The sequence below is a fragment of the Scyliorhinus canicula genome, chromosome 16, assembly GCF_902713615.1.
Source record: "Scyliorhinus canicula chromosome 16, sScyCan1.1, whole genome shotgun sequence".
Lineage (NCBI taxonomy): Eukaryota > Metazoa > Chordata > Chondrichthyes > Carcharhiniformes > Scyliorhinidae > Scyliorhinus > Scyliorhinus canicula.
The window spans coordinates 50,102,992-50,112,846 of record NC_052161.1 but is presented as its reverse complement, the minus strand read 5'-3'; the positions used below and the strand labels follow the sequence as shown (position 1 = coordinate 50,112,846).

At 47.6% G+C, this 9,855-nt stretch overlaps 1 protein-coding gene across 4 annotated transcripts in view; it reads left to right on the top strand.

Annotated features, from left to right (window-relative positions):
* Positions 1-397: 397 nt before the first annotated feature.
* LOC119950709 (cilia- and flagella-associated protein 46) overlaps positions 398-9,855 on the top strand; it is a 365,535-nt gene continuing 356,077 nt past the window's right edge. For 3 of the 4 annotated variants that reach the window (XM_038773375.1, XM_038773376.1, XM_038773374.1), the window contains exons 1-2: positions 398-534; positions 2,829-2,953. In XM_038773375.1, the coding sequence (XP_038629303.1) occupies positions 483-534; positions 2,829-2,953 (177 nt within the window). In that variant the 5' untranslated portion in view covers positions 398-482. Of the gene's footprint in view, positions 535-2,828; positions 2,954-9,855 lie in introns of those variants that run through there. The other variant, XM_038773378.1, reaches the window with a different exon arrangement.

The following is a 9,855-nucleotide window of genomic DNA, read 5'->3' as shown; positions in this document are numbered from 1 at the left end:
AACCATGGCTGACACACATATGGAAATGGAGCAAAGGGGAGGTGAGGCGGACTGGAGGAATTTGATGGGCTGAATCGTCTCCTCCTGGTCGGATATATCTCCAATTATTATTTAAAACTTACTCCCCAAGGGCTGCCTGCTCAACGTCAGTTGGGGACCAAATCTGAAATGATCAACTTGTTGGTTCAAAGATGATATTTGTCCTGCTGAGTGTTTGCTGCGTTAATTTCGCTACTTCACTTGTTTCGCTTTCCTGTTGCAGCCGCCGTAGCTGGAGCGGCGCGTCCCGTCTCCTGGCAACCGGATCAGGACCCGGGGAGTCCCGAGACAATACCAGCAACTGCCGACTGACTCGATCCCCCCTGGACCAGGACTCCCCCCCCGCCCCCCGCCCCACCGTCCCCTGGATCCCGGGCGCTGCTCCCCCTCCTCCGGCTTCGGGTCTTCTTTTCATGTTGTGCAGTTTGTGAAACGGCTGCACAATGGATACGACCATCAAACACTTGTTGGCAAGGGCAGCGGTGTGCGGCAGTGGTAAATGCAGCTCTTGCCCATTTACTGATCCGGGACATGGGAATAGACGTTTTGGGGTGGTGGTGGGATGGGGGGAGGGGGGTTGTCGGTTGGGGGCAGGGGGGTGGTGTCGGGATGGGGAGGGTGTGGAGGTGGGGAGGGTATGGGGGGGGAGGGTGTCGGGGTGAGGAGGGTGGGGTGGGAGGAGGGTGTCAGGGTGGGGTTGGGGGGGCGTGTGTCGGGGTGGAGTTGGGGGCGAGGGTGGAGTTGGGGCGGGTGTCAGGGTGGGGTTGGGGGGGTGTCGGGGTGGGGTGGGGGGGAGGGTGTCAGGGGGAAGGTGTCGGTGTGGGAGGAGGGTGTCGGGATGGGTGGGGTGGGGGGAGGGTGTCGGGGTGGGGTGTCGGATCTTGGGGTGGGGAGGGTGGAGTGGTGGGGAGGGTGGGGGGTAGGGTGTCGTGGTGGGGTGGGGGGGAGGGTGTCGGGATGGGGAGGGTGGGGGGGAGGGTGTTGGGGTTGACTTAGAAGAAAACATAGCGCGACTGATTATCAAGTTTGCGGGTGACACTAAGATTACAGGAGTTGTGGATAGTGATGAAGATTGTCAAAGAATACAACAGGATATAGTTGCAAAATTGGGCAGACAAATGTCAGATGGATTTTAACCCGGACAAATGCGAGGTGATGCATTTTGGTCAATCCAATTCAGGTGGGAGCTGTAAAATAACTGGCAGAACCATCAGAAGCACAGAGACACAGAGCGATCTGGGTGTGCAGGTCCACAGATCCTTAAAAATGGCAGCACAGGTGGAAATGGTGGTAAAGCATATGGCCTTCATAGGATGGTGTATCGAGTATAAAAGCGCGAAAATTATGTTACAATTATATAGAATGTTAGTAAAGCCACATTTGGTATACTGTGTCCAATTCTGGTCACCACACTACCAGAACGTCGTGGAGGATTTGGAGAGAGTACAGAAAAGGTTTACCCAGATGTTGTCTGATATTAGCTATGATGAAAGATTGAATAAACTGGGATTGTTTTCCCTCGAGGAATGGAGACTGAGGGGGTGATCTGATAGAGGTTTATAAAATTATTACGGGTATTGATAGGGTGAACAGTTGGAGGCTTTTTCCCAAGGTGGAAATGACAATTACAAGCGGGCACAAGTTCAATGTGAGGGGGGAAAGGTCAGTGGAGATGTGCGGGGGATGTTTTTTTACAGAGGATGGTGGTGGCCTGGAATGCATTGCCAAGTGAAGGGGTATAGAAGGATACAGACAGTGTCGGTAGGACATGTGTTCGGCGCAGGCTTGGAGGACCAAAGGGCCTGATTCTGTGCTGTATTGTTCTTTGTTCTTTTTTTCACTGAATTCAGAATGGTATTTGCTGATCTTTGTCAGCATGTCATCCACTATTTTCGACGAATGACTACAGGAAGGAGAGAAAGTATCATAAAATGACAAACAACTAAGTTTTTTAAGTAACAATGTGTTGAAGCCGGCCTCAAAACTGGCGCGAGTAGGGCAGCATGGTGGCGCAGTGGGTTAGCACTGCGGCCTCACGGCGCTGAGGTCCCAGGTTCGATCCCGGCTCTGGGTCACTGTCCGTGTGGAGTTTGCACATTCTCCCCGTGTTTGCGTGGGTTTCGCCCCCACAACCCAGAAATGTGCAAGCTGGGTGGATTGGCCACTCTAAATTGCCCCTTAATTGGAAAAATGATTGGGTGCACTAAATTTATTTTAAAAAACTGGCGCGAGGAATGCAGGCGTGAACCCCCCCTCCCGGAGACGGACCCCGCGCCGGTACCAGGACGGCCCCCGCAGCCAGAACGCCGAGGTCCCGCCGGATAGGACCATACGTGAACGACGCCGGTCGAGCGTGGAGAATTGCTGCGGGTGGGGGGGGCGTTTTCAACGGCCCCCGACTGGCGCCACGGCAACAGCGCCGGCGTGATTGCCGATGATTCTCCGGTTGCTGGAGAATCGGCGGCCCGGCATCGGATCGACGCGGCGGATTTGCGCGCCATCCCCCCCCCCCCCCCTCCGGCAGCGATTTTCTGACCCGGCGCGGGCTCAGAGAATCCTGCCCCCTAACTACGATGATAAGTGGAATCCCATTAATTTGTTAAATGTTTGACTGATAATATCACCAGCAGTCATTTTGAGGCTTTAATATTTTCTCATATTTTATAAACTCTCTTAGCATTTGAAAACATCTTATGAAAAAAAATCTCGAACTATGTTTTGTGGAAAGGGCTTTTAAAATATTACATACATAAATTTATTAAATTTATTTCTCTTGAATTATTTTATAGATTTCAGTACTTTGAAAGAAGCTTACGACTTAATGAAAGTAGCCACTGCAGAGAAGCCTACGTTAGCTGGAATCGAGACTGTTAGTCCGGATTTGTATGTTCTCTGTGCAGAACTGGCACTACAGGTAGGGAAACATCTGTAAGCAATATAAAAAGAAGCTTGTTTTTCAATCCGAATATTGAAATCTATGACTCAATTTCAGACTGGAAATGTGCGTGCATTTTTCCTTCTATTGCGATATTAGTCAATTGTGATATTTAACAGAGTTTTGTTTTGTTAGTTCGTGGAATATGAGTGTTCCCAGCATTTGTTGCCTATCCTTAGTTGCCCTTGTGAATTTACAGACAGATAGTTTGCCTGTTAATTCACATGTACCTTATATTAATGTTAGCGTACTGTGACACAATGGTTGGCACTGCTGCACCACAGCGTCAGGTACCAGGGTTCGATTCCGTTGTGCAGGTTAGGTGGATTGGCCATGCTAAATTGCCTCTTAGCATCCAGTGTTAAGTAATGGGTTAAGAGATATTCCAATTAGTTTTCTCATGTATGTTAAGTATCCAATAATTGACACTGATATGTAAAGGGATTTCAGGTGGCCTCTGTGTCAGATGATGTGAAGATAGAGTTTTACGCAAAGTCTGTTGAAGGAAATTAAAGGTGTTTTGTGGAAAAGCAGCAGAATCTTTGACTCTTTATACAACAGCAACTGAATGTCTTAGAACTGGTAGCAGAGGATGGCTGCTGTGCAAATGTGAAGGGTTGAAAGATACAACTTTTCGAAACCAAACCAGGGAGTGAATGAGAAGAGAAAAAAAAGAAGATATATGGCTGAACCTAGGATAAAGATGGCCGGATATGACTATGCCCCCTTATTTTCGGAAAGGGTATCGTACAACCAATGGAGAAGTGTAGTAGTTATGTGGACTAAGGTAACTGCCTTGGGAAACAGAAAACAAGGTTTGGCATTGGCTATTTCTCTACCTTTTAACAGTAAAATCCGAAGCAAAGTGTTTTCTGAGCTGGAATTGGAAAAGTTAGACTCAGAAGAAGGTCTGGAGACTCTATTACGTTATATGGATAAGATTTATAAAAAGGATGACTTGTTAAATGCGTATGAAGCATGGTCGGATTTTGATAGGTTCCGGACAATAGAGGATTTCTCCGTGGAAGACTATATAATGGAATTGGGCAGACTATATAAAAGGCTGCAGAAACACAACCCGGAATTTTGACAGTCTGTGTTGGCTTTTAAATTACTTGAGTGGGCTAGAGTGAGCAACATGGATAGGCTCCTGGTTTTGACAGGAGTTCAGTTTGCGGATAAGGATACCTTATTCGATCAGATGACAGAAACTTAAAAATTTTTTTTGGGGAAACATTCGATTCCGATGGCTCTGATGACCCAAATAAGTCAGTCTGCAATAAAGCAGAATATGGAAGATACACTACTAACAGGATGGCGAAATTGCACGGCTAAAAACAGGTTCCAAGACTATAGAAGGAGATCGGGACCCGGAAATTATGAAGACAGAAACCCAGTTAGAATCTACAATAGGAAGATAAACCCCAGAAATGACCGGGGTATGATAAATCAATGTTTTCGATGTGAATCTCAACACCATTATGCTTTCAACTGTATAACACGTTATAATAGTGTTCGAGGCGACACATAACATGGAAGAGTCAGAAGAGGAAAAAGATAGTGACCAGAAAGAAGGCATTGTCCTATTAACAAGCAGTTTTATGCCGGTAATGAGGGCGTTGGTTGCAGAATCCTTCAATTGTGCTGTATTGGACAGTGGCTGCACATCTACTGTGTGTGGAATTGACTGGTTAAAATGTTACCTGGACTCCTTGAATGCTGAAAATCGTAACAAGGTTAAGGAATTTTAAAGTTCCACAATTTCAGGTTTGGGGATGATAATACTATGAAGTCACTGAAAAAAATTATGATCCATTGCAAAATTGCCTGAGTGAATCATTTCATTAGCACGGATATTGTATCAAGTGAGATACCTTTGCTTCTGAGCAGTCCGTCGAAGAAAGCACACATGAAACTGGATGTGGAACAGGATAAGGCAACAGTTTTTGGAAAGACGGTGGACTTACAATTTACACAGTCGGGACACTATTGTATTCCATTGCTGACAAATAATATTTCAAGTACAGTTGTTAAGGATGTGTTAGTATGGGACTTTAGCTGATAAACTTGTTGTATTAAAGCTGCATCGGCAGTTTGTGCATTCGCCTCCTCAGAAGCTGAAAATTTATTAAAGGATGCAGGGGTAAGGGATGAAGACCATACTAAACTGATAGACCAGGTTAGTGATCACTGTGAAGTTTTTTGGAAGTACAGAAGGGCACCAGCATGACTGATAGTAACCCTACCTCTGGCCAGAGATTTTAATGACATTGTGGCCATGGACCTTAAAATCTGGGATAAAGCCAATAATATATTTATTTTGCATTTTGTCGATTTAGCAGCCAGATTTAGTCAATCAGTAATTGTACAAAGTAAAGAAAAGAATAATTCTGGATCAAATCATGGAAAAATGGATAGGGATAGGAATGGGCCCACTGGCAAAATTCCTTACTGATAATGGGGGAGAATTTGCTGATGATGAGTTCAGGGATATGTGTGAAAACATGAATATCACAGTTATGAATACGGCTGCGGAAAGCCCATTTAGTAATGGTGTGTGTGTAAGAACCCATGCGGTAATAGATGACATGCTCTGGAACATTTTGGCAGGTAGACCAAAGTGCAAGTTAAATTCAGCTTTAGCATGGGCGGTACATGCAAAGAATTCATTGCAGATGGCTGGGGGCTATAGTCCCTATCAATTAGTGTTTGGTAGAAATCCTAAAATTCCATCCATTTTAGATGACCAGCCTCCAGCTTGGGAAGGGACTACAATTAGCTCTGCCTTTGCTGAGCATTTAAATGCATTACACAGCAGTAGAAAAGCTTTTTTGGAAGCAGAAATCTCTGAAAGAATTTGCAGAGCTTTAAGATATAATGTCTTAAAAGCCATCAAATACCGTTTTTCAGCAAGGAGACATAGTATACTTTCAGAGAGATAATTTTAATGAATGGAAAGGCCCAGGGAAGATCATTGGCATAGATGGCAAAACAATTATTTTGCAACATGGCAATCAAATTGTTAGGGTACATTCATCAAGGATAATGGGTACAGATTACAAATGTTCAAATTTAAACAGAGCAGACAGACATGACGAGGAACCAGAGTCATCTGGTACACACGTGTTGCAGAGCTATGAGGACCAGGAAACTGATATAGACAGGGTTTCTGTAGAGGAACACAACGCTTCAGATGAATTGGAACAGGCCATTTTTCCAAAGGACAACTGCCAAAAATTGGTACAAAAGTGACATACTTGCCTGAAGGGTCTAGTCAATGGAAGGATGCAACTGTTATTAGTAGAGCAGGGAAGGACACTGAAAGGTGTATAAACATTTGTTGAATGTACAGCATTCAGGGGAGGGAGGCAAGACAATGGATTGGGAACACAAAGTTTAAAAATGGAGGACACAGAAACGCAGTGCCAGTTCAGATAGTATATCAGATAATGAAGAGGTCTGCAGGAAAAGGTGTGAACAATTGAAAGGATATCCCACAGCAGAAGGAAAAGATCAAGCAGTAGTAGTACAGAACGAGATACCAGGCGGGAGAGGGGACGTGGTTTATCAAGATCTCGGAACATGAGTAAGGCTACGAATACGAATATGAGTAGAAGTCCACATGCACGTGAGATTTTGGTGGCTTCCAATAAATTAGATGAAAAAGTTATCAAAGTTGCCAAACAGCAAGAACTGCATAGTTGGAGTGAATTTGGGGTATACACGGAAGTACCGGATAGGGAACAAAGAGCTCTATCCCACAGATGGATTTCCACGGAAAGGGTTCTTCCGGATGGAACTTATAAGGCAAAGGCAAGGGGATTTGAAGAAAACTTAGAAGATCAGGATTTAAGGGTAGATTCACCTACGGCAGGAAAGGTTATTTTAAAGATCTTCGTGGCTCTATTAGCAAAAAAGGATTGGGAATGCAAAGCTTTATATTTAAAAGCTGCCTTTTTGCTCCAGAGAGACATTTTTCTCCGTCTCCTAAAGAGGCAGTTAACACACAAGGGGTACTCTGGAAGTTGAACAAATGTGTATATGGATTAAATGATGTCTCTAGTGTCTGGTATTTTTTGGTAAGGTCAGTTTTGTTAAAGTTCGGTTGTTGCCAGATGAAAGCAGATCCAGCAATGTTTTACTGTCACTATAAAGGAAATCTTTCTGGCATCTTTATGATGCATGTTGATGATTTTTTTGTGGGGTGGTGTGGTGAATGTGATTCACACTATATATAGTTGCCAATATCACTCCATGTATATATGTTCGTTATCTACCCATTGTAAGTGTAGTTGCACTATCTGACCACCAGGGGGAGTCGCTCTGGGAGTACGCGAGAGTTTGTACTGGGCTCCTCCCTTAGTTCCGCCCAGGACTCCTCCCCCTGGGACCGATGTATAAAGATCAGTGCCTTAGAGCCAGCCTGCCATTTCACCTGAAGTTCAACGACCAATAGACTGGCTCTATTGTAAGTGTATGAAAGCCTCTGTTCAGATCCAACTACACGTGTTCGCTGAATTGATGGTTCCATCAATTTAATACACTTAAGAAGCTGCCGAAGTAAAGCATGGAATCCGCTCTAAAACCAGGACGTCTAGAACTCGATCCGCAGGATGCAGAGGCGAAAGAAACCTGCCACTGGCTGAAATGTTTTAAGGCCTACCTGGCCGAAATCAGCACCGCTGAAACTACAGAGGAACAAAAGCTCAGCCTATTGTGGCGAGGGTAAGCCACAGAATTTCTACACAATTAAATCCAGCCGGTTCCTACACCGCTGCGCTGGCAATTTTGGACAAAATGTATATTAGGCCCGTGAATGAAGTCTTTGCCCGCCATGTGCTCACAACTCGCCGACAACGGGGTACTGAAACTTTAGCTGAATTTGCACGCGAGTTGAACAATCTCGCAAATGACTGCAATTACCAGGCCGTAACCACAGCCGAACATAGGGAGCTTGCTGTGCGGGATGTTTTTGTAGCGGGCCTTCGATCGGGCTATGTACGCCAGAGACTATTAGAAAATGGGGCCCAGGGCTTAGAGACTACTGTAGAGGCTGTTATCACGATGGAAGTTTCCTTCCGCAGCCTCAACTCATTTCCCGCGGACCCCGCTAACCCCACATGGGCCCCCGACCTGAGGACCCCCAAGCCTGTGCCGCAAGGCCCCCCAGCTATCGCGCTGCCACAGCCAGTCCTACTGTCCCAGTCAACTACTCAAACTATCCAGCTGCTCCAGCTAATTACTCAGCTCCCCCAGCCAGCTACTCAGCTCGCCAAACCAGTTATTCAACTGCTCCAGCCTGCCACTACTCAGCTCGCCAAACCAGTTATTCAACTGCTCCAGCCTGCCACTATTCAGCTCCCCAAACCAGTTATTCAACTGCTCCAGCCTGCCACTTCTGTGGACAAAGCCAGCACCGGCGGCAGCACTGCTCAGCCCGATCCGCAACCTGCTGCGGGAAGAAAAGCCACTATGCGAAAGTGTGCCCCGGCAGAAGGGCCCCAGCCCTCAACACCCCAACAGTCCAAAAACATCGCCCCCAGCACCAGCAGGCCCGCGGGGTCCGAAACCTGCGGCCTACGCTCAGGCTCCGCCCCCTCCCACCACATGCGATCCATGGGGGCCGCCATCTTGGCAAACCTCCACCATGCGGCCGGCCACGTGCGATTCATGGGGGCCGCCATATTTGACACTATCTTCATCACCACCCTCCACGTGCGATCCACGGGCCCTAGCTGCATCCCCAGACTCAAACAGCTCATCGGAGGAGTACGACCTCCCCGGGCAGTCACCACATGGCCCGCAACTCAGCGCAGTGTTCCTGCATCAAGCTCGCCAGAACGCAGCGGCATCTACTCGACAGGACGCCCGATCAGAAAAATTCGACACCCCCGGGCACCCACCACGCGGCCCGCAACTCAACACGGTCACCCTCAACCAATCTCGCCCCAAACATCTGAAAAATTCGATGACGGTGGTCCAGATCAACGGGTACAACACGTCGTGCCTCTTCGACTCCAGGAGCACAGAGAGCTTCATACACCCAGAGCTGGTAAGACGCTGTTCCCTCCCTATTTATCCCGTCAACCAAACTATCACCCTCGCTTCGGGCTCCCATTCCATCCAAATCTAAGGGCGCACTACAGCAACGCTAACGATTCGAGGTGCTAGCTATTCCAAATTTAAACTGTATATCTTGCCCGACCTCTGCGCGCCACTCCTCTTAGGCTTGGATTTCCAATGTAATCTCAAGAGTCTCACCCTCAGCTTCGGCGGGCCCCTGCCCCCACTCACTATCTGCAGCCTCGCCACGCTGCGTATCGCCCCCCCCTCCTCTCTTTGCCAACCTCACCCCGGATTGCAAACCGGTAGCCATCCGCAGCAGGCGGTACAGCCTGCAGGATAGGGTATTTATCAGAACGGAGGTCTGAAAGCTGCTCAGTGAGGGGATCATAGAGGCCAGTAACAGTCCCTGGAGAGCTCAGGTGGTGGTCGTCAAGACCGGGGAAAAATTCCGCATGGTCGTCGATTATAGCCAGATGATCAATCGCTTTACGCTTCTAGATGCGTATCCCCTCCCCAGAATTGCAGATATGGTAAACCAGATCGCCCGGTATCGGGTATTTTCCACGGTGGAATCGAAGTCTGCATACCACCAGCTCCCAATCCGCCCGGAGGACCGCCACTACACGGCGTTCGAGGCCGATGGCCGCCTCTTCCATTTCCTCCGGGTTCCCTTCGGCATCACTAACGGGGTTTCGGTGTTCCAACGAGCAATGGACCGAATGGTAGACCAGTACGGGCTGCGGGCCACGTTTCCGCATCTGGATAATGTTACCATCTGCGGCCATGACCAGCAGGACCATGACGCCAACCTCCAC